The 26,675-nt window shown below is 30.8% G+C and overlaps 2 protein-coding genes across 4 annotated transcripts; one reads left to right on the forward strand and one right to left on the reverse strand.

Moving 5' to 3' along the window:
• The first annotated feature begins 410 nt into the window (after nt 1–410).
• On the forward strand, nt 411–12,615 carry LOC149484758 (cytochrome P450 4C1-like). 3 transcript variants are annotated; one of them, XM_089701021.1, is made up of 10 exons: nt 415–603; nt 3,193–3,282; nt 4,408–4,518; nt 5,971–6,156; nt 6,431–6,627; nt 7,473–7,536; nt 7,615–7,816; nt 11,214–11,365; nt 11,696–11,881; nt 12,214–12,615. In XM_089701021.1, exons 1-10 carry the CDS (start codon nt 444–446, stop codon nt 12,384–12,386), a joined length of 1,521 nt encoding a protein of 506 aa, XP_089557147.1. In that variant the 5' UTR covers nt 415–443; the 3' UTR covers nt 12,387–12,615. The 3 variants fall into 3 exon arrangements, with proteins under 3 accessions (XP_089557145.1, XP_089557147.1, XP_089557148.1); XM_089701019.1 differs by having other exon boundaries at nt 411–603; nt 7,473–7,816; XM_089701022.1 differs by lacking the exon at nt 415–603.
• Nucleotides 12,616–13,276: 661 nt separating this feature from the next.
• On the reverse strand, nt 13,277–20,936 carry LOC149484759 (cytochrome P450 4c3-like). Its single transcript, XM_089700404.1, has 10 exons — nt 20,740–20,936; nt 17,451–17,537; nt 17,026–17,136; nt 16,393–16,578; nt 15,811–16,007; nt 15,502–15,571; nt 14,867–15,068; nt 14,435–14,586; nt 13,781–13,966; nt 13,277–13,559 (listed from the first exon to the last, which is right to left on the reverse strand). The coding sequence occupies exons 1-10, from the start codon at nt 20,894–20,896 to the stop codon at nt 13,384–13,386; spliced, it is 1,524 nt and encodes a 507-aa protein (XP_089556530.1). The 5' UTR covers nt 20,897–20,936; the 3' UTR covers nt 13,277–13,383.
• Nucleotides 20,937–26,675: the final 5,739 nt, after the last annotated feature.

The following is a 26,675-nucleotide window of genomic DNA, read 5'->3' on the forward strand; positions in this document are numbered from 1 at the left end:
CGCTAGCTTTATTTACTTTTACTTTATCACATTTAATTATCTATAATTAATAAATAATTCCCAACTGTTTTTTAAACTCCCTCGCTAACTTATAAGTAACTCCATGCTACAAAACTTGCAGGCACCAGCTAGTAGACAATATTAAAATATATTTTTTTACTTATTTCTCAACAAATTATCATAACATTTTTTAGTTCATTGTCTTGGTCAACACGTAAAAAGTAAAGATTTAATGACTTAAGTAAGTAATTACTATCGTATTCTATAGTTTGGGTTTAATATTATTTTATGCAAAATATTTTTAATTTATGGCATACTAAAAAAGGTCAATATTATAATTAATGTTTTCACATTAATTGCGGTTAGATAAATTTTATATATATAAGCCAAGCCGATAATAGCTTTTTCAGTGTCACATCAGATTTACGCATAGAAGCACAATAATGGCTTCTTTTTTATTTTACTGTTTGTTACCAATTTTATGTTATGTGTTATATCGTTACAAAAATAGAAGAATCTATGCGATGATAAAACATGTGAAAGGGAATGCAGATGACATTCCGATCTTTGGGATTTCCGTGTTTCTTTTAGGAAGTGCTGAACGTATGTACATTTTATTATATTACTCATCAGTGTTTTAGCACAATATACAGATACATACAGTAAGGAAACTTCATACAAAATGTTCGAAATGGCTCCCCCCCCATCAAGCGTGTTTACAAGGGTATTGAGGGGGATCGATAGTAGCGGGTGACACATCCACAGATTTTGAATATAGTATAGAAAAAAGTTTATGTCAATGTAAGTGATGTCAATTCACATTAAATAAATATCGATTGTTTCAGTTTGTAGCCCTTTCAATAAATATATTTGTAAATACCATATCTGACTACAAGTTAAAAAGAGACTATTTTTTAATTTCTATAGATATGGCAGTATGAGTTTTATATTATGTTGACATATTTTCTATCAAAATGATAGCTACAAATAGTACCTATTAGGAGTCCAGTCTGTTTAAAGATCGCATCTATTTTTTACGCAATCTAGAAGAGCACGAAAATATAAAAAAAGGAAACCTTAAAAAAATCTTGTTTAAATTTATGTGCATAATTACGTAAATATTAGGGAAGAAAAAGATAGATATTATAATTATTGTATTTTTATCGATACGTGGCGTCTCCACTTTGTCAAGCACTAAGCCTGTCAAACTATTTTCTTTTTCTTCCTAAAACAAAAAGGTAGAGGTTCTATGCTCGTATAATAATAATTTTAATTTATTTTTGCATATTTTGTGTTTTTTAATTTAATTTAATTTATCGTTTTAAAAATAATTTAGTTATTATAATTATTGAATGTATGTATAATACAAATATCAAGCATTATAAATAATTTAGGTACATTAAATAGCCTTCGGCGTCCATAACAAAACTAGATTTCGAAATATAGCACTGATAAAAACGTATTTACTTTTACAAGCTGTATTAATTCGGATTGTTTCTTCTTGTAAATTCATATTTAGGCTACACCATTTTTGTATTTTGACGGGTTTTAATCTCCAAATTACCACAAAATCAACTGTGAAAAAAAGCAAACAGAAATATACAGGCCGTATTGATAACCTTCTCCTTTATTTTTCAAGTCGGTTAAATATCAAAAAGTAACAGCCCTATAGCTATACGTCATAATTTCATGGGGGGGGGGCTTAGTTTCCTAACTGTATGTACGTAGTATATATCTGTCAACTGTGGTTTTAGTGTTTCAGTGTGGATCATAATACTTATAATTCTTTAGTTTAGTGAATTAAATTAAGGTGCACCAAAACGTACGGGCCTTGGTAGAACTGGAAAATAATAGTTCCTGATAGGGTTAAAAGTTAAAACCCTACGTGATCATAAACAAAATCGAACAATTCTAAGGTTTTGGATTAAATCCACATGCCTCATAGACAAAATCTCAAATCAATCAAGTCAACTTCCATATCCCTTCAATATGACTTAATTTATACAGGCTGTCCCACTGTTGGTATACTAAGCTCAAAGGAGGTTATAGTTTTGCATACGCTGAGTTTGTAAAAAATACTTATAAAATTCCAGACGCATTTTTTTTTCAAATAGATGAATTCTTAAAACTCTATGTGTACAGTGTACACCCATAACAAGCAACCCGCCCAACTTTGCCACCAGCACGTGAGCTATCGTTTAAGATTATGTTTTCATAGACAAAATGCTCACATTATCGAAGCGGTGTATGCCGGCTGTGCGAAGCTAGAGAACAAAACATGGATTTTCAGGAAAAACTTAGCAAAAATTTTTCAGTTAGTTTCATCAGTGTATGCAAAACTACAAGTCCCTTCGCGCTTAGTATGTCAAAAGTGGGACACCCTGTATATTAAATAATTAAGTATATTTTAATTTCATTACTAGATATCACAATAATATGTTAATAATATACTCTGACGATCTGACTGTGGTTTTGAACTTAAAAAGTTATAATTTTAGCTAGTCGTAACTGAATCTAATGTCTATATATTTTATTTTTATAAAATACTAGCTGCGCTCTTGCATACACTGATCACGTAAAAAATACTTAAACAAAAAAATTACGCCAAAAATTTTTCCTTAAAATTCATGTTTTCTTCTCTAGCTTCGCGCAGCCGGCATATAACGCTTCTCTAATGTGAGCATTTTGTCTATGAAATCATAATATTAAACGATAGCTCACATGCGGGTGGCAAAGTTGGGCGGGTTGCTTGTTAGTTGTTATGGGTGTACACCCTAGCGTATGCAAAACTATAACCTCCATTGAGCATAGAATACCGACGGTGGGACACCCTTTATAAGAGAGATAAACTCTATTTTTATTCATCAATGAATATTTATTACATTCCCTACATATTCTAATTGCATTGAGATAAAACTTTAGATCTCATATGGCACGTTTAGTGTACCTAATAGAACTAGATTTTAGATATTCAAAATGAATTTTAAGCCAGTTATAGAACCAGAAATCCAAATTATTTTTATTACTTTTATTTTATGCTTGTTTAAATTATTTCCAAAAAATACCTGTATAACGCGTTTAGAATTAATGGACGTCACATGCATATTCACTTATCAATCTAATATATCGACATAGTAAAAGAAATTACATTTACATATATCTTAATTTATGAAGAAAATATATTTCTTATAGATATAATGAAGAAGATGGTAGAGTACAGCAAGGTTACAACACACTTTGGAGGTATAACAAAAGCGTGGCTTGGACCCTTCTTATATTTCAGTAAGTAAAGATATTGTATTGATGAATACAGTTATATTATATTGTAAAATAACACTAGGTAACTACCGCCTCCATGATACTACGAAAGACCATGGGTCTACAGGCATTTTATATTCCATACTAAGAAAAATCATTAAGTAAGATTATTTCCAAAAACCTTTACCTTTATAATAAGTATTGTCAGTTACCCGACTCTGCCTAAGTTAAAAAAATAAGTGGTAATTCGTAACTATCATCATACACTTAAATACTATGTATAATTATATTTTTTGTTTACAAAAACAATTCTTTCCCACCCATCTATTTATTTGAATTGTTTGTGAATGTTATTAGTAAAATAAATTATAGGATAGAAAATTTAAGTTGTTTTCTAGTTTGCTTACAGGAAAAAACCTTCATTTTACCTTAAAGTTTTACGTACTTATCAATTGATCACTAGATTTTTCACAAGTCATAAAAAATGTATGTGAAAAAAAAACATGAACACACAAAAAATGATTTATGTATGTGCAATGCGCATATCTACATAACGTTATAAGAATTTTATAATAGACAACTAGCGGTCCGCCCCGGCTTCGCCCGTGGTACCTACATGTTTAAAGTTTAAACTATCCTATCTCTCAAGTTGGATCGAACTGCACATGGTGTGCGAATTTTATTATAATCGGTTAAGTGGTTTAGGAGTCCATTGAGGACAAACATTGTGACACGAGATTTATATATATTAAGATTAAACTTACAATAATTTTATTGCTATGCATTATGAAACAATAATATACAAAATAAATGTTAGAATTAGTGTTTATTTATTTTTATTACATATAAGAGTTCCTTAAACTTTCCTTCCAATAAACCGGAAAGTTTATCAAATAAAAAAATAAAATATTAATGCATTCACTTCACTCATAAAAACCGGATTATTACCTTCCGGGCTGATTGAGAATTATTATGTTAATATTACACATTAGGTATACATAATAGATACGTGTATTACGTCTGTCCGTACTGTTATTAATGCTTATTCTTTGGTAATACATAGTTTCCCACTCGAGTTGTGTTCTAGTATCAATATTTTATAGTTTTAATACCAATTTATTATATAAAAATTTCTATTTTTTTCTTCAGTGGTTACGGATCCAGCGGCATTAGAGGTGGTTCTGAAAAATAATTTAGAAAAAGACAATCTGCACCGTTTCCTAAGATTCTTCGTCGGAAATGCATTAATTTTCGCGCCAGGTGAGATTTTTGACAACACCATGTTTATGTATATTATTTACCTTTTCTTTCTTCTTCTCATTCTTAAAATATACAACTAAATTAGAAAATAATACGTCGTAATTTATTCTATAAGGGTATCGTGATAGTACTAGATCCCACCGCAGGATTACTTCGTTCATAGTTTTTTTGATGAAACCAAAATTTTATGTAAGTAATATTTATAATTAGGAGAATATATATCGACTAGGTTGCCAGTCAAAATTTGGCCGCAAGTATGTTTAATTAAATTTTTTCCCTTCGATTTTTTTGAAAAAAAATCCGATCACTTGTTATTTATAGTCTACATCACGGCAAATTACATAAAGATTCTAAAAAACCGCGGTTGCCGTTTTTCATCTGGCCGCATCCCCTTCGCAGCCTAGTGCAAACAGGTATGATTTCAATCAATTTATACGTTACACGTTCATAACGCACATTTATGAATCATATATCAAATTAAAGCTATTTTTTTTTTTCTTTTAATTACCATATATGGTTGCCTAATTAACCCTTAATAAGCCATGGGGATATTATTTTCCCACCTCGGCATTGCCCACAAATTAATTATTATTTTTTGTATTTTTAAAGATACGGTAACATTTAAGGAACGCACCTTAAGATAGATAGTTCTTTTAATTTTTTTCTAGCAACACTTCTTTCTAAACGTCAACTGTGAATGTCAGTAGACAATCGAAGTAAAAAGTTAATTAAAACGACCGTTTTTTCCCGAAATTCAAGATAGTTTTTTGATCTACGCACAGAAAAATTCCTGTAAATATGCAATTGTTTATAATTCGTAAAGAAGAACGTGTTATTTATCAAATATAAACAAAATAACGTACGAAAGCTGTTACTTTGGGTTATTTTTTCTAATTTAAAAAATGGTGGGAAATTAATACCCTGTAGCCGTGCATGAAATCTTCAAGTGGGAATATATTTTCCTTTATCCTGTAAGGATACCAAGTAGGTATAAAAAGTAAAAAGTTGAGTAAAGTAAAAAGTAATTTAAAAATTCATACACATTCAATAAATAATAAATTTAATGATGCATTTTTATTTTTTGTCCCTGTGTTAAAATCGACGAGAAAAGGCGCGGGCAAAAGCGGCAAAAGTGGGTTGCTGGCTGTTAAATATGATGAATATTAATTAAAAATGCTTCCGGCCAAATTTTGACTGGAAATCTAGTCGATATAATATTCTCCTAATTATTAATATACATAAAATTTTGGTTTCATCAAAAAAACTATGAACGAAGTAATCCTGCAGTGGGATCTTAGACTATAACACTTCATTTGATAGATAACATAATTTAAACTAAGATATCATATGTTTGAGTTTTTGTTTGTGCTGAGGCGGGTTGCCAAGGAATGTCCTATAAAACATTTCAATGCCATAGTAAATTAACAAATTAAATCCTATGTTTGTTTACAGTCTCTATATGGAAGCCACGCCGAAAAGTTGCAGTACCAGCTTTCAGCCCAAAGATAATTTCTAGTTTTGTCCACGTTTTCGCAGAGCAAAGTGACAAGTTAGCCCACTTGCTAAAACCTAAAGTGGGGATTGGGAAATTTAAAATATGGCCCCATATAAATGCTTATAATCTTGACTCTGTAATGGGTATGTATAACAAATCTTTGATTTATTTTAACATTAATCTATGAGCATTAGTAAAGTATATAATCTGAACTCACACAAGTTTAGTCATCTTAATTTTCGAATGTGGCACAAACGCAATGCAACTGTGCATTTTGAGACATTGTACATTTCCTGAATTTAGTACTAGTCCTGAAAGGATAACTATCATAACATTGCGTATTTATATACAATGTTATGACAAAAATATATCTGTGATAGACTTCATAATTTTCTCATTACGTTTTAATTATTACAGAAACGGCTATGGGTGTCCCCTTAAATACACAAGATGATTATGAAAACCCAATATTAACGGCCACAAATGACGCATTTAAATACGCATGTGAACGAATATTTCATCCGTGGCTCCAACCCGACTGGTTATACAAATTCTTTCCCCAGTATACCAAATTGAAGAAAGCAACGAAAATTATACACGACTTTACAGATGAGGTATGAAAGTTTAGCTCATTCCATATAATCACAACGTTTTATTACGTACTAGCGACCCGCCCTGGCTTCGCACGGGTGCAATGGCGGCCGGCCGGTACCGCCGCAAACGCTATGTCCCGCAATTGTTAAATCTGTAATATCTTCGAAAATATTCACTTAAATCATACGGTGTAAAGGGCCATATAGATCTATATTAAATGAACAATGTATTCAAGGTATTTAATTGGTTAAGGATTAAATTGATTTAATTGCTGTATTGGTTAAAATCGCTTCGAAAATTAGCCATTATTTTTCGTAAAAAGTAAATGACAAAAAAAAGTTATTGTGGGTTATCCATAAGAGATAGACATATACCATCACGGACTTTTCTGTAGACCTTTTCAATGTGTACAATACTTAGTACATTATTTTGATAAAACTCGTAGGGTTCAGCCTGCGTTTGCAATGTAAGCGGAAAAAATGTAATTATTTACGACATCACATTAGAAACCTCAAAAATAACAGTACTTCTCCACTATTTAATGGATGTTATTATACATATAAACCTTCCTCTTGAATCACTCTATCTATTAAAAAAAACCGCATCAAAATCCGTTGCGTAGTTTCAAAGATTTAAGCATACAAAGGGACATAGGGACAGAGAAAGCGACTTTGTTTTATACTATGTAGTGATAAAGCACAATACAATAGTTTCGTAAAATATAATATATTATTGTGAAAGTTGTTGTAAATTCAGTTTTTTTGTCTTGTACTTATAATACTTGTTTATTTGCAATAAGTAGAAAATAAATATACCTAAGTATTTCTATAATTTTTTTTTTTTTTAACTTTTGAAATATTTTAAGGTTATCAGTAAGAAGAAGTTACAACTTAAGGCGGATCAAAAGAAATCGAACATCAAGAGATTAGGTAAATTTCCGTTCACAATCTCATATACCAAACGTGTTCCTTATATCAATCTACTAACATCACTCATACAATTTTCAGATTTACTGCAAAATACGGATATTACCATCTTGGATCTCTTGATATCTCAGTCCGGAGGCTCGGAAGGCTACACAAATCTGGAGCTACGTGAAGAAGTATTGACGTTTATTTTAGCCGCTACAGATACGTCGGCTGTCACAATGGGCTTCACTCTCAAACTTTTGGGAAAATATCCAGAAATACAACAGAAAGTGTTTGACGAGTAAGTTTATTTATTTGTGCATTTTTACCATCGATCGTCCTGGTGTCCTCAAATTCAAAATTCAAATTCAAATTATATTTATTTGCAAGAATGTAGTTACAAATTATAGATGTTTTTAATTACAATATTATGTGGCTAATACATTCTACCCATTGATTGGGTGTGCAAATATTGAAAAGAAAGTTGATTAGTCTAATTATTTAAATGTACCTACACACAATTCAATTTTCACAATTACGCGAACGCACTACGATTAACACGATTATATCACACACTTATCACACACAATTCAGTTTACACTACTTAAAAGTCATAAATTCTTCAATGTCATAAAATTGTTTCACCATCAACCAGTTCGTCAGTTTATTTTTGAAAAAATTTACTGGTAGTTCCTTGAAATTGTCCGGTATTTTATTATATATTTTAATAGCCATAAATATTACACTGTTTTTAGCTTTGTTAATTCTACACGTTGGGAAATGTAATTTGTTTTGGTATCTTGTCAACATATGCGAATTTACTTCTCCTTTCTTCTTAAAGTATTCCGGGTGATATTTTACAAATAAACATACTTCTCTTATGTACATGCAAGTTAAAGTAAGGATCCGTAATTTACTAAACAGAGGTCTACAACTGTCTCTTTGGTTCAAACCGCACAGAGCTCTGATACATTTTTTTTGTGAGACAAATACCTTCCGCACATCACAAGATTGTCCCCAAAGAATGATTCCATACGAAAGTACAGAGGAAACGTAGGCATGATAAGCATTTATTGCTGCATTCATAGAAACAGTATCTCTTAAACGCCGTAATACGTAAACGAAACGATTAATTCTGTCACAAACGTAATCAATATGTTTGTTCCATTTTAGACCTTCATCCAACAAAACACCCAAGAATTTATGATGATCTACTTGTTCTATTACTTGGTTATCACACTTTATATTTAGGTTTATTTTGGAGCAATTCTTTGTATAAAATTGAATTATTTTAGTTTTTAATAAGTTAATTTTAAGATTGTTGTCTTCTAACCATTTTACAATATTTTTAACTGCTTCATTTATATCTCTCTCGTACGTTTCCTTGTCAGTACATTTAACAATTAGGGTAGTGTCGTCTGCGAATAAAACTGATTTGTGTTTCACTGATTTCGGTAGGTCATTAATATACAAGAGAAATAAAAACGGGCCGAGCACACTTCCTTGTGGTACACCTGATCTATTAGTTTTTTTTACTGATCTATATACGTTTCTTGATTGATTTACTATTTGTTGTATTTCCACAAACTGATTTCTATCCTTTAAATAACTAGCAATCCATTCTTTGGCAATTCCTCTTATACCATATTTATCTAACTTAAGCAAGAGTAATTCATGGTCTACAAAATCAAATGCCTTGCTCATATCTAGAAATATAGCGCTTACGGGTTTTTTTTCGATGAAGGCTTGAATTATTTCTTTCACCATATCAAAGCATGCTAATGAAGTGGAACTATTTTTCCTAAATCCAAACTGTTCTTTACATAAGATCTTGTTTCTATCAATATAATTTCTAATTCTTTCTAAGATTACTTTTTCAAATATTTTAGATATCACTGGTATTAACGCTATCGGTCTGTAATTCTTAATATCTTTCGGATCGTCTTTTTTAAATAATGGTTTTATCACTGATGTTTTCAGCGCGTGTGGAAAAGTTCCCTGTTCCATCGATAAATTTACAAGAAAAGACAACGGTTCGCAAATATGGTCACTGCATGATTTTAATATTTTTGTACTTATTCCATCTGTTCCTACTGAATTAGTGTTATTAAGTGATTTTATTATTTTACAAATTTCGTTACTGTTTGTAGGTGTTAAGAAAATAGTATTGCAACTTTCTGTAGTCAAAGTCTTTTTTATGGCATTTACATCAAAATTAAATTTTGTTTGATTTGTGATGTCAATAAAAAAATTATTAAACTGTTCGCAAATTTCATTCATTGAGTCGTATATTTTATTATTAACTACAATCTCTTCAATTTCTGTAATATTGGTTTCGTCATTAATATTATTAGATATCATTTGCCATAATGCTTTGTTTTTATTTTTTGCCAATTTAATAAATTTTTCACTTTGAATTTGTTTTGATTTAAGAATGCACCTTTTTAGTATATTTTTATATTTCACATAATGATTCCAACTATGAGTATACATTTTTTTTATATATATATTTTTAAGATAAAGTTGTCGCTTTCGTATACAACATTTCTTCAATCCTTTTGTTATCCAGTTAAGATTAGATCTTCCTGTACTTCTCTTTATCTTAATAATAGGAAAACAAAGATCATAAAACAGTTTGAATATTTCATAAAAAGCATTGAAGCATTCATTTAAGTTATTAAATTCATGTATTTCAGAGAAGCTTAACGATGACATACATTCACAAAATTTACGAATATTCTCATTACAGTAGTCTCTTTTTGTTTCAAACCAGGATACATTTGTTTTGCGCTTTATCATACTAACTTTTAATATCTGTGCCGTTTCATGGTCTGACAAACCGAGGTGTAGTACTTCTGTGTTCACATTTCTTTTTATATTTGTTGCTATTTGGTCTATGCATGCATTTTTCCTAGTAGGTGTTTTTATTAAGCATTCAATATTAAAGTTCTGTAGTAAAGTAATGAGTTCATCTGAAAACTTAGTCTTTTTAAGAATATCAATATTCCAATCTCCACATAATATTATTTTTTTATTTTTAAGTCCAATCCTTTGTAATATATCCTGAAGGTTTCTTATAAAAATATTTATGTTTTGACTAGGGATTCTATATATACAAATTATCACTGTATTTAAGTGCTTTAATTCTATACCACAACATTCGAAAAATAAATTGCAACCATAATCCCTTATAAAGTCTAGATTGGTGCATGGAATGTCGTGCTTAACCAAAATACATGTTCCACCTCTTCTTTGTTTACGAGAAAATGATGATATTAACTTATATCCTGGTAATTTAAGTAACTGTTCATTTCCCTTTTTAATAAACGTTTCACTTAAACATATGATGTCAATGTTGTGTGATTTATCTAGTTGTGATATTGCCAAATACAGTTCTTCTGACTTATTAATAGCTCCGGCTATATTTTGATGTAAAAATATAGCCGGAGCCTCGGTTCATTGGAACTAAGAGAATAGTTTGTGCAATGCTATAATCAAGTATCAAATACATATTAATATATTGGAGTTTTTTCTAATCCTTTTATATAGTTGTCACCTGTCTTTACAGAATTTAAACACTACGATTATCTTCCATTATAGTACACACCACCTCTACCATAATGTTAATAATCTATTGTAAAAGACATTAACTATTTCTTATTGTATTAGCAAAAACTGTATTACAAGTCTATTTACAGAATTGACGCAGTATTCGGTGATTCAGATCGGCTCTTAGATAAAGATGATCTACCAAAGCTTCAATACTTAGAACGGGTTATAAAAGAAACACTAAGATTGTATCCTTCAGTGCCGTTAATTATACGAACTACCACAGAAGAGTCACCATTGAGTAAGTATTCTTTTTATTAATTTGTCTTATCGTTTAAAAACAAATTCACCACCAATTTTTCTATTAAGTGAAACAAACGAAATTAATTTATTAATTTTCTACGCCTAGCGCATACAGTGACATTTTTCGGATTCACAATTTGCTTCAATTTTTATGAAACGTAATTGTATTTTATTGTTTATAATCGTACCATTGCTTTTTTGTCTTCTAACTAAATAACTATGAGTTATTTAGTTAGAAGACATCCTTACTTTAACTATTTATATGGTGTTGTTTTTTACAATAATGTTTATTTCATAAAATGTATTAAATTTTAATTTTGTGTTTCAGATGAAAACATCGTTCTGCCGAAGGGTACAGGCATAGTTGCTAGCATATACGGTGTCCATAGGAACCCCAACGTGTGGGGTCCAGATGTAGACTGTTTCGATCCGGACAGATTTTTGCCAGAGCGAACTAAAGGAATGCACCCCTGTTCGTTCATACCGTTTAGCCATGGACCACGTAATTGTCTCGGTAAGTTTAAAGTTACCTACTTATTTGGCTTTTTTCCTACTAATTTTGTTGTTTTGAAAACTTGCTTAAATAATTATCCAAAGGATAGGTAATTTTAAACAACTGAACAGACTTTGATGATAATTCTATTGACAGTGCTGTAGCCTATATACCAAAATAACAAATTAGCACGAGAGGCTGAATTAAACTCACTTGTTTTCAACCTGTTTATAATACCAAATAAAAAGCCACGCGCAAAATCAATTAAGACATCTCCAAACGGAGAATCAAAAAGTTTGATTTGAATAGTAAATATGTAAGTTGAATGTTTTAAAAATACCTAATACTTTCAGGTTATCAATACGCGATGATATCTATCAAGACTGCACTTTCCACCATCCTGAGACGTTACAAGGTCATCGATGAACCAGAGAAAGGTCCTATACCAAACATAAGAGTCAAATTGGATGTTATGATGAAAGCCGTCGACGGTTATGAAGTGGCTTTAGAATTACGTGAGAAATAAGCAATTAAACATAAATATATTTCTGTAAATATAGGTAGAAACGAAATTTAATTTATTTTGTATTGTATGCACAATTAGGTCATGTTAAATTTGGTATAATGTGGTATAGTTATTTATTTCATACATAAGAATATAATATTATATTCAATACAAGTAAGTAAGACAAGACTATTTAAAAAAATGTTTAAACTGTTTTAATGGTTACCAAGAAATTAGTATTAAAAGTTGTAAACCAATATGTGTAAATGTTTTATTTTGAAAAAGACTTCCTTATCCGTACTTATAAAAAGATAATACATAAAATACATTTGAGAATAAAAAAATGAAATTATAAAAAGAAATAAATTTTTATTCCGCACATCTGTGACCACAAAAACTGACTAAATGTCGGAAAATCGCGTAGTGCCTTAATTAGTATGCGTGTAACAACGACAGCAATAATATTTGCTTAATATATAAAAAAAACTCCTATACTCTTTACTATTTTAAGCGATTTGCTTAGCAATAAATAACTTCATAATATTAACAATAATACATAATTACAGAAAATAAATTACATGGACGTTGTGTCTGTATAAATTTCGGATCATGCATATTTTAGTGACAGCTTTTATTATTTGCTTTATATTCTGATGAAATAATATAAAGAAATAATAACACAATTATAAGACTTGTTATTTCAAATGAATACACATACATTTGTATAAATAAATGAAGTAGTACATCGATCTTTATTCTTTACGATTCTTACGAATTTAGATAGATATAATTAATTATAACATTTGTCATTTCGATATAACCTGTATATCAATTGTATATATATTATTGTACCTACAAGTTTCATACACGCCACGAATACCACGCCACGCCACCTTGTAATAGGTATTTTTTATAATTTACAACATCAGCATCACCCGCATAGTAAATAACTTAAATTTTATTTATTAAAGTCCTAGTATCACTGTTAAGCCGCGAACCATCCTTATAATCATCTATGTTATAAAGAGGTCCGTTTTTCTAATGCTATGCGGTATCCATCCACTGCCTTCATCATTATTTCTAGCTTCATTCTCATCTTAGGCGCAGGGCTGGTCTCTTCTATGCCCACTACTTTGTAGTTTTTGATAATCGCCGACACTGCTGCCTTCACAGACATCAGAGCGTATTGGTATCCTGAAAAATGTATTCGTAACAAAATAAACAATATTCGTAAAAAACAAAATACATCAAAACTTTATTTGATAAAAATCTGAATTGAAGTGAATAGAATCAGATGAAGAAGAAATCTTTGAAGCGATTTGCGTACTAGTTATTTTTAATAATAAATCTGAAATATTATTTTTCCTGTAATATTCTTTTCTTTTATATTAAAATGATATGGCAATAGAGCTTACCTAAACAGTTTCTTGGACCATTACTGAAAGGCATGAAACTGCAAGAGTTGGCCATATTAAAACGTTCCGGAAGGAATCTGTCAGGATCAAAGTTCTCTGCATCAGGACCCCAATATTTAGGGTCTCTATGAGCACCCCATATGGACACTACCACCCCAGAGCCAGCGGGCAAAACGTAGCCAGATGCTGTAAAATAAATGTTATAATAATGAATCTTCACGAAAATGTGGCATCAAAATATTTCTATTACCTAATTTTACCAATTACTAATTTTATGTATAGTGTAAACATTATTTAACTTATGAAATGTATAGGAGCTGCGATAGCACTTTATGAATAAACTTTTTGTTAACTTTATTACTAAATGCTTTGAATAATGAAATATCAAATTATACAAACTCTATTAAATACTGTATGGTAGGAAAAGTGGTACAATTGCTTCCCCTTGTTACCCGATATTAAACTAACTATAAGTTCTTAGGTTAGTAGACAATTATAAATCAGAGAGACTGATTTCAAAATACGATGAACAATTTATTTAGTCGTTTATTATCAACGAGTGCTTTGATAGTAAGAGGTTTGAGTTAAAATTATTTTCTTATTGTTCTAGCCTCTAGGTCTATAATATAAAGGGAAAAATTGTGTCATACATACGTAATTTGGAGTCCTTTAATACTTTTCTTATAATAAAAGGTACAGGTGGAAATAATCTAAGAGTCTCTTTAACTACTCTATCTAAGTACTTCAATTTGGCGTAATCTTCTTTGACTAGTGGCCGTTTTGTCTCGCCGAATACCTCTATAAGTCTGAAATACAAAATTTTCGTATATAGTTTGCATTTTATATCATTATATATTTTCTCTTTCTAAACGAAAATTCATGAAAAAGAAATGGTACTAAGATCCCTTGATATTTTAATCAATAAATTTCTTTGAAAAATGTATTTCTCTAAAGAAAATCTATCTAAAAAAAAGCAAATTTTGTTAGCCTAAAATTATATATCTTAATATATATAAATCCCTTATTATACTATATTTATTATTACTGTTTCACAAAATATTAATTAAGAAGATTAAAAGAACATACTCGGCATACAGTCTCTCTTGTACTTTCGGGTATTTCCCCAATATTTTCAAGGTGTTTCCAATAGCAACAGCAGATGTGTCGGTCCCAGCCACCGTCAAAGTAAGCACTTCCTCTCGAAGCTCCACATTGTTGTAGCCCCTCTCTCCGCCGGACAAACTGATTAACATATCCAGGAAACTTCTTGTTTTGTAGTCTTGCAAATCTGTAACATTTTAAAATCGTTTTACAAATCAATTTCTTCATCCTAAGTTAAATGGGAAAGTAACTCTGTCTGTCTCATATTCTCGCCTAAACCAGTGAACCGATTTTCATTGAATTTGATTTCTCAGTAATCTCACGGGTACCTACGTAAGCTACGCAGGCAAAGCCGCGAGCGGAAAGCAAGTATTATACGATCTGTTTGTCCCAACCCCACCCAAGCAGTCATAATTGCTCATTGCTGTGTCATTGCAAGCTCTATTTTCGATGTTGTTCAATTTCCTTATGTTATTTTCGACTAACGTACTAACGAACCAAAAATCATTAGAATTGTTCCATTTAATATCCGAATCATATAATAAGCACATGATTATGTACTAGTTATAAATGTATATAAGTAATATGGTAAATATCGGTTTACACTATAGAAAACTTACCCAATTGCTTATCAATCTCAGGTTGTGATTGTTTCTTGATTTTCAATTCTTCTCTCTTTTTACATATAACCTGTTTTGTAAATCAGATATATGATTATATAGTATTTATAAATAATTTGTAATACCTAGTTTTTGATGTATCGTTAAAATTGCATATTTCAACATACACCTAAGGCATACACATTAGACTATTAGTATCTAAAATTTAAATTAAATATTTGAACTCGTACTTGGTTACGTTAAGCCAGAATTATTGTTGAGTTAACTCTATTTCAATGAATGAAAGTTATTAATAATTCTGATACACACATCGTCAGTGAAGCTGTGTAGCACACCAATACCGTCTTTTTGCACTTTGTATTGTGGGAACAGTTTGAAGATACAGTCTGGTTGCAGCCACAGGTGGAATATCCTTTCGCAGATCACATTTAGCAGAGTATTCAATGACGTCAGGAACGGGGATACCGATTTGCCTTGTGCGTCCATTTTCACACCCATCACAGTTTCTGTTTTCAATATATAGAACAAAACTTCACGTTAAAATGTAACATGACAGTATGAAATAATTACGTAGAATCAAAGAATATGTAATTTCACAGCTGTATGTTAAACCGTCCTTATTCCTTTCAGGAATAAACTAGACTTGAATATCAAACAGAACTTGTCTTAACAACGGCGCCATCTAACGAAAATAAAGCTAAAGAAGGCACGTCTAAAGCTAAAAGTCATGAGCCTTTGTTAAGCTGAAATTGGTGGTTATAGTTAAATAAACACAACTCGTAGTAACTCTTGGCTCTAGTGCCACAGTAAAGACAGGTCTTACTTATCTCTGTTTCTTAATAATAAAATAATGTTTAGGAATAAAACATAAATACATAATAATAAACTTACCACAAACCGCATCAAGAGTATACGACGATAAATACGACCAAACGCTAAACTCTTTCCCATTAGCGCACTCCGCTAAATTTTCTGACATCTTCTCACTTTGCTCCGAAAATACTGCTACGAATTTCTCCACAATTTTCGGACTAAACGCTGGCGTTAATATCTTGCGTCTTCGTCTCCAAATTGATACTGTAATAAAACTTACTGTTACTTAACAGTTCATATAATTCTTTAATAGGCTTTAAATGTCTTTCAAATCATTGAAAAGAAAAAAATATAATTTGGCTAAACTCGAATTAAGTGATTTTGCAATCATTCTTCCCTCTACGTAGCCTACGCTACGCCATTTTCACCAATTATTATACGTCGTACTGCTCGTATATTAATATGTCTATGAAGAAGAAATGAATTCGCACAATATGGAATATGAATATCCAATTGAATTACCGAATTAGTAGTTAAAAGAACTGAAGATCTATTACACTACCAAAGGTCATCAAGAATTTAGATTTTTAAAAACGTTCTCTATAGTGCATAGAAACTGTCGAAACCGTTGTAAAGCATGAGGCGGTTTTGTACAAGGTTTATATTATAAAACTATTTACTATTTATTTCATTTATTAACTATTAACCAACCTGGTGCAAAAATGCCTCCATTACCAATGACTTTTCGAATAAATCTGTGTAAATCATCTTTTTCCATAAACGTCTTCAGCGCCATTTCAATATCCACGGGGTCGACGACAACTATACAAAAACCAAATTCATATTAAAATTTATATCCTAATCCAAGCGGACTCAAAGCCAATAAATCAAAAATCTAAGAAATCCTTTCTTTAATTGTAAGTTATGTAAATAACAGACCTTATTTCTATACATAATATAAAAATAAAGATTTTCACTAAGCCGGAGATCGCTCGAATTTTCTTTGATTCCAATATGTATGCTTTTTAAATGTTTGGAAATTGACTACTATAAGCAAAAATTTAACATAATTTGATGTACTTAATATAATAAAAAAATAATATACTAATTATTTTTCTTATATGTACGGTACTTACTAAAATATAAAATATGACCGAGCCACGCGCGAATTATTCCATGCTGCATAGAGATATAACTATAATACTGTAAGGATGACATTGTACCTATAAATAAGAATTAAAATTAGAACATATTATGAGAATTATTTATTTATCAAACTTTAAAATATGTACAAAATGTAGTAATTAAAACTAGCATTTTAAATGCATAACTCCATCTAGTCAAAAATGAAGCTTTTATAAAAAAGTATCACAAAAAACACATTAATATCACACGTACACAAACTTTTTTTCTTAAAAGCCATCCAAAAATTACGTGTGAGTAATTTTAGGGATTTTCCTTATCACATACACATAGACACAGACAAATATTTTTTAACAATAACACACTCAACTAACATATATAGTAACGAAATGTGATCACATTTGTTATAATTAGTATAATTAAATCTAATAAAAACAACATCTTTTTCTAATTTTTCTAATTTGCTGCGAAAGCAAACGGTTGTACAGCGAGCCGATGACATATAGACTACAAGCCCGCATAGGACAAAAATATGGGTCAAATGAACCACCAGGGGACATATCTAGAACGATAGCAGAGCAAAAAATAATAAGATTCATCACTATGCCGTCACTTGTAAGCTGTCCAACTGAGTGCAGATGAGAATTGAAAAGTACAGGTAGACTCGGTAAATTTTGGTCATATATTTTTGTACGGCATTCTTAACCATCGATAGATCCATTAAAAATAATAAGAAACCGCTCAGTGCCGTACAAAAATGGTGGTCCACCAAGTCGGAATTTTTATTTAATTTCCGAGAGTTACCGGGGGTAAATTTGGTCATTTGACCATGTACGGCATCTGTGTCATACTATTGCTATACTGCTTTTAATCCATTATTCAAAAATCATGGGGACAAGGCGAAAAAATCGAGAGTTGCAATCCCCTCTCATTCCCCACTCCAGGGGGTCATTTGACTAAGTACGGCTTCGGTTCCAAAACATTATCTAGCACTCAAAAGTACTATTAAAAGCAATGCCGTCAAAAAATAATTGTTCTTTTAAATGTATACCAATAATCATCTTAATTTCATCGAATTCTTAATATGAAGAGCTGTAAGGTCATTTGACCCTGTACGGGAACTTTTTTTTTAACATGATATTGTAAAATTCAATTGTTGTATAGTATTGCCGTTCAAAAGAAACCGTTCTAAAAAAAGTTATAGAGAAATGCAAAACCAGAAATTTTGTTAAAGTTTAAACATCGTAGATTAATGAAATATAATAGTTTTCTACACTTTATCCGTTATTTTAAATAGTATTATCATAGATAAATTAGGAAAAAACGATGCCGTACATTTTTGTGCAGACCACATCTTTTAGGCTGATGAAAGCGACAAAAGCTACAATTTTAAGGGTGCTTTATGGCCATTTGATACAGTACGGCATTAACATATTTTTACCCAACTACGGCAAAGCAAAAGGAGGGTTATGGTTGTTTACAGGTCATGTATGTATGTTCATCTATTCCCTCGTAACTTCTAAACTACTTATCAGAATTCGACAAATGACATATCATTAGAAGCGTCTGAATTGTTCACTGGATAACCAGCGACTAGCTAGCTAAAGGCTATATGGGGTTTCACAAAATCTAATGTGGCGCCCTCTAGCGGACAAAACATACAGAGTAAAAAAATAAAGTTAAGATAAATATGCAGTGTTTGGTATCATTTGAAAGCGCTTTACTTGTACATTTTGAATATGTATATATTACTTTACCTGTATTCATGGACTGATTGCATATAATTCACATCTTTTCGTTCATATCTTTTTTATTAGTTCATCAATTTAACGGAGTCCATTCCACCTGACTGTCAATTTCCAAGGTGATAATTAACCACCTCGAGCTTCTTAATATTAATGTATATTTATATTTTATTATAAAAATATAAAGCAAACATTCCGTTATATGGATTTTTTTCTTTTTCAGATTTTTCCCCTTTGAACCAACGAAAATGTACGGCACATGAAAAAATATTATCTATGCATAAAATACTTTAAAAATAAATTTATTTCGTGTTGTGTCAAATGACCCCCTGGAGTGGGGAAAGAGAGGGGATTGCAACTCTCGATTTTTTCCCCTTGTCCCCATGATTTTTGTACGGCGTTGCGGAATAATGGATTAAAAGCAGTATAGCAATAGTATGACACAGATGCCGTACATGGTCAAATGACCAAATTTACCCCCGGTAACTCTCGGATATTAAATAAAAATTCCGACTTGGTGGACCACCATTTTTGTACGGCACTGAGCGGTTTCTTATTATTTTTAATGGATCTATCGATGGTTAAGAATGCCGTACAAAAATATATGACCAAAATTTACCGAGTCTACCTGTACTTTTCAATTCTCATCTGCACTCAGTTGGACAGCTTACAAGTGACGGCATAGTGATGAATCTTATTATTTTTTGCTCTGCTATCGTTCTAGATATGTCCCCTGGTGGTTCATTTGACCCATATTTTTGTCCTATGCGGGCTTGTAGTCTAATATACATCCAATTCATAAAACCGTTCATAGCTAGACCGAACGCACGCGTATTTCCATACATTGACAAGCGCGACTGACGTACGCACTGATGGTCGGTGAAGCTCTGCAACCGGCCTTAAACTTTCCAGTTTTCTACATTTCGTCTGTTATCAAGAGCTATACCTTCAACCCAAAGCTTTATTACCATGGGAATCTTATAATAAATAGTGCAAATTATTATTTATAGCAATATGTTTGTTTAACATTTAATTAATATACTATTACATATTATATCTTTATAGCTGACAACTTTTTATATTTTTTATCTTTACTTACGATTTTACCTCAATAAAACAAAACTATGAGTAGTGTTTTAATTTTAATTTTGTCCTTTTATAAATCATTCTTTATTACACCAAACAAAACAAAAAAATCGTAAGTAGGAAGTATTTCTGAATTGTATTATGATATGCTTTTCTACAGTTCCTCCACAAAACTTATTTAATAAATGATTATATTGAAAACTTTTAATTATATGATTAATTTTGAAAAGTTTTACAATGGAAAATAATGATATTTTTTCAAAGGAAAATAACATTTTCTAACACAAATTTAACATGGTGGTTGATGAAGAATATTAAAGCATCTTTTTACTGATGTCATCGTGTCATCATCTATTAACTATTTCTAATATGTAACTTTACATATTAGAAATAGACGATGATTTTTAAAATCAGAGCATTTTAAAAATCCGTGTGAGAAAACGTATTTTACCTTCTGCATCCCCAAGGAATGTGTGTGCGATCCCAAGCAGCGGAAGCTCTTCCTTAGGCCCAGGTACGAGCGCAGCTAGCTTATACATTCGCCTCCTTTTCAACTTAAAGAAAACCGTCCACAGCACAGTCAATATTACAAGCAAGTACAGAATCATCTTAGCATCACGTTTCAAGACTCACTGAACAAAATCATACCCTCGGACGATCAAATATGTGTGAAGCGGTGATGAAATCGAACCGTTTTATATACATTGTCCTGTAAACGTTGGTGCACTAACTCTTATGTCGTAATACACGAGTAAAAGAGTTTGTGGACAAATCTAACCTTCCATGTCTTGAAACGAGTTCACCATAGACCTCGGTGTAGCATTTAACTACGTTTAAATGTTCCTAATCGTTTTTATCGTAGAGCGATTACAGAACATTAATGTATGAACTTCAATTTTCATAGCTACGTTCGGCTACGACCTACGAGAAAGGGCTGTCTCTTGCTAATGCTAACTGCGAGTTGCGACCGGTCTATACTACAATAGTCAATAATATAATAATCATAATTAATCAAGGTATTTTAAATTTTGCTTGATCATTTCTATGTGCAGTATGTTATATGTATTCCTATATAAATTAAAGAAAATTACAACCAACTCAAGATCAGTTAATGTTGATAATAGTTCGTTGAATTTGTCCCCGCTTGAATTAACTATTCATTTGTTTTACCTTTACCAAGCAAACCATAACTGCATTTAAAATTATATGCACATGTGTGAATTTGTATCTCAACTTCGCATCATGTAGAAATTATGAAACAAATTCAAATGAAACTTGGCTGAGGTATTAGGTTAGTTCATCATATGAACTAGGACATAAAATCCTTTTTTTGTTTCAAATTAAAAAAATATTTTTTTTTTTTTTTTTATTTGCATCAACCATCAAGACACAGGCTAAGGACACAGGTATTTTGTTCATCGACACTGACTTCTTCGTATTAAATTAATAAGAAGAATAAATTATTAAGTAATTAGCATATTGATAAGCAATAATAAATATTATATATTAAAGATAAAAATTACCAATAAATAAGTAGATTATGCCAATTGATTTATACACTAGACTAGAATAGAGCTCATTGCCGACAGACCTTACATCTGAAGGACAAAATGTAACGCATGTAATAGTGCTTATAAGTGATTCAAAGCTTCCAAATTGATTAGACGGACAAATTGGCAAAAAAAATACTTTAAATTTCAATAAAATATACTTATTATCTAATTCGAAGCATTTAAACTAACACTTACAAAAATTTTTGTTTGTAGGCATTTAGATAATCATTGGAAAATTCGTAAAAACATTCAGACCAAAACAATGGCTATATTAGTTCATAATGGTACGTATATGAGGAAAGTATAAAAAAGTATCATCAATTTATGTGTTCATTATCCACATAATCACTACTCGAATCGGTGATAGAAAATTATTAAAAATACAAAGGAAAACGTAACGGACGTAAAGGAAAAGGTTATGGACATGTCCGAGAATCAAAAGTTCGACGACATGTTGCTTCCACAGACTCACTTGGCCAGCGTCGTGGATTGTGGCCTGAATTCTCATATGAGGTGTGCCTACGAGAAGTATAGAAACAGCGCAGAATCTGGGTCGCAGTGTCGGTAAGAGTTGAAGAACCTAACTACTATCTACAGGATGTTTTAAATTCATGCAAACTAAGAATAATGTTGTCTTGCTAAATACTATTGGATCTATTTTATTGATTTTGGATAATGTAGACTAACATCATTATGTATACGCAGTTTCATGAAAGATTGTATTATCGTCTCCACCCAGTTTAATTAGGTAATTATTTTAATTACACTTAGTTTTTTTTAATTGGCAAATAAAAATAAATTAAAAAAATATTTTATGGTATGGAAATACATTAATCATTATTAAATTATATCAAAACATTTTAAACAAAGATCCATAATAAATTAGCAATGTCGATGAAAGTAATTAGTAATGTGATTATATTATAATCTCAGAATTTGTACCTGATTTTAATATTTTTTTAACATTAAAATACATAATATTACATTTTTATTAATACATATTAACAAGATTTACATTTTTGCACAGTTAGTCAGGTCGTGTATTGTGAAAATGCATTCAGTTTTCATATGAATTTTTTAAGTTGACTCTTTTGTAGCGTAGCATAGGGACCTCATTGTTTTTTTGAACAAGTTTGATAAAAAATCACGGCCCACTGCTTAACTAAGAAATATTTCTAAGAAAATAACGTAGTTCTACCCAAAGGTACTCGGAAAATACAGAAAATGTCTTGAGAGGAAAAATAAGTGATCCTTGAAATAGTTATAAAATATATCTTTTTAAAGAAAATTACCAGTTTTCCATGGTTACGTACGTAACTTTGACCTCAAAATTATAACCGTAATTTGTTAGAATAGTATTATCATAGTAGCTTATTCTTCTATGATACAGATACAAACCTATACAATTCATACTATCATATTAGTAGGTACATAGTTTACTGACTTCCACAAATTCATAACAATTATGTAGAGCCTAAAACCATGCTACTGCGTATTTGCTTCGCTGAAACAATTCGATTAGATTAACGGATATTTCCAAACATCGGCTATGAAGACAATGTATTTGAAATATTTGGTACGTAGGTAAATAATAATATATAGATACGAGTACAAATAAAATTTTTTTTATTAACAAAAAAACAACCAAACGCGTGCTAGAAAAGTTTAAGTATTTGGTTTGGAAAATATAGACCTATTAGCTAAGTATGAAGTTAATTTTTTAAATAGATATAAATGAAGAAATTAATAAAATTAATAACGATAAGATGACAATTAAAATTACATTTAAATTGAAGGCTAAATAATTAATAGCATGGCTGAAAATATTATGTATAATTATAGATAACGTACCTATTACTCGATTATTAAAACTCGAATAATATAAGTTATGGCGGGTTTTTATTTATTTCACAAAAAATTACGCACACTACGGGATATACAGTTTTGGAGGTGACGGGAGGTGATCCCACTCACGTACTTTATTATCCACAATTTCTAGGAAACACTATATATTACAATTATTTAATTATTCATAAATAATACGCAACTGGTTCACACTGCGAATATCAACGAAAATACAAACATTATCATAATAATTAATGAATTATCTTCAATTATAATTTAAATTTTATTTGAGCACTAAATATTAACAGCCGTACAAATAAAAACTTGCTTATTCAAACCTTATGCAATGCATAGATATGATAAGAATAAATAAAGAATAAGGATGTCATAATTTCTTACAAATAAATTTGGAATAACGTCGATGTAACTATGCTCACGCTATGCAATAGCCGCGAAGCGGCAACGTCGCAATTCATTCACAAAATTATGAAAAACATTGAAATTGTCTACTGGTACGGGAGCTATTAACGTTAAAAAAAAAGTCATTTTAGTATAGTTGGTTTTTTGATATACTGTTCCTCTTGCTATTTCGGTTAGAGTCCGGGCTGTCTGGCTGGTCGCAGTGGTTGCGTTTTTTAGTGCGCATCTTATCTGCACAGGATAATTTCCTTAATTTTAAGTCATTTTTTAACGCGTAATTTTTAATATTTTGCCTTTAGATAGATCCATCAGACATAATTTTTTTATTGCAAGACGTTTTTTTCGTTGTTAAATAGGTGCCAGACGCAATTTTTTATTTCGTTTTTATAAAAAATTCAAATTATTTTAGAATGTCTGTAAATTTCATATTATGTTCTTCAAACATAATATAATCTAAAATTAATTAGCCAGACGCTAATTCGATTGTTAAGTATTAAATATGTACAAATAAAAACGTAGTGAAAGTAGGTAAGTATAACAATTTGGTGATTGTGTATATGGAGAGATAGTTTAAAGTGCAAGAGATATAGAAAGGGTCGGCCGCGAAAATTAAATAACAATAAAAAATAACTTTTTTTTTTCGAAAATATACGATGCATAGAAATTGAATTGTTCCTACTCTAGGATTCCCTGTGTTGTGGAAACAAGTACCTTCCATTGGTACATTTTATTCCTTAGGCTAAAAAATAAACTATTAGGGTACATTAACAATCTTCTATACAAAACAATTTTTTTTATAACTAACTAGCGACCCGCCTGGCCCTGGCTTCGCACGGGTGCAATGCTGATACTAAATACACTACAGAAAAACTGTGAACGTTGAATATAAAAACATAGCGGCCCGCTCCGGCTTCGCACGGGTATAAAATAAATAGCCGGGCGGCCGGCCGGTACCGCCGCAAACGCTACGTCTCGCAATTTTTAAATCTGTAATATCTTCGAAAATATTCACTTAAATCATACGGGGTAAAGGGCCATATAGATCCTTATTAAATGAACAATGTATTCAAGGTCTTTAATTGGTTAAGGATTAATGCTGTACCTATTGGTTAAAATCGCTTCGAAAATTAGCCATATTATTATTTGTCGTAAAAAGTAAATGACAAAAAAAAAGTTATTGTGGGTTATCCATAAGAGATAGACATATACCATCACGGACTTTTCTGTAGACCTTTTCAATTAGTTAGTACATTATTTTGATAAAACTCGTAGGGTTCAGCCTGCGTTTGCACTGTATGTGAAAAAATGTAATTACTTACGACATCACATTAGAAACCTCAAAAATAACAGTACTTTTCCACTATTTAATGGGTGTTATTATACATATAAACCTTCCTCTTGAATCACTCTATCTATTAAAAAAACCGCATCAAAATCCGTTGCGTAGTTTCAAAGATTTAAAGGGACATAGGGATAGAGAAAGCGACTTTGTTTTATACCATGTAGTGATGATGATAACAATATTAATTCATTAATCTTAATGTATGTATATACATAAATCTCGTGTCATAATGTTTGTCCTCAATGGACTCCTAAACCACTTAACCGATTATAATAAAATTCGCACACCATGTGCAGTTCGATCCAACTTGAGAGATAGGATAGTTTAAACATGTAGGTACCACGGGCGAAGCCGGGGCGGACCGCTAGTATACTAGCTATATAAATTCATGCTAACTACTTTAGTTAAATTCAATACAAACTTAAACATGCGAGTGTGTACTGTGTGTGTGTTCACGTGTGTGTGTCTTGTGTGGTGTGGTGTGTGTGTGTTGTGTGTGTATGTGTGTACATCATTATTGAAACTAATTTTCTAGTTGTTTACAGATGATGGAATATTGGAAAACAATAACAATTCCTTAGACGATAACATAAAATAATAATTCTGACAGTGTGAGGGAAGATGATGATGATTATGAAGATGGCTTTTTAAATTTAACAATGTAATTGTTTAACCTTCATTGATATAGATTTTATTCTATTTTCAATGTATGGTAACTTTAATATTTTATTTTTCACTTTTATGTTTTTTTTTTCATTTTAGCTTTTATTTATAAGAACAAGTGTAAATAATATTGTATTCTTGCAATTATTTCCTGTCGCATAATTAAAATACACTAGCTGATGAGCTGCATGCTTCATTACTTTTTTTATTTATACACATTATTTAATACTTAACAATCGAATTAGCGTCTGGCTAATTAATTTTAGATTATATTATGTTTGAAGAACATAATATGAAATTTACAGACATTCTAAAATAATTTGAATTTTTTATAAAAACGAAATAAAAAATTGCGTCTGGCACCTATTTAACAACGAAAAAAACGTCTTGCAATAAAAAAACTATGTCTGATGGATCTATCTAAAGGCAAAATATTAAAAATTACGCGTTAAAAAATGACTTAAAATTAAGGAAATTATCCTGTGCAGATAAGATGCGCACTACTAAACGCAACCACTGCGACCAGCCAGACAGCCCGGACTCTAACCGAAATAGCAAGAGGAA

The sequence above is a fragment of the Colias philodice genome, chromosome 11 (assembly GCF_061535455.1).
Source record: "Colias philodice isolate Cphi_HAF_F1 chromosome 11, ilColPhil1 Martin Lab GWU primary, whole genome shotgun sequence".
Taxonomy (NCBI): Eukaryota; Metazoa; Arthropoda; class Insecta; order Lepidoptera; family Pieridae; genus Colias; species Colias philodice.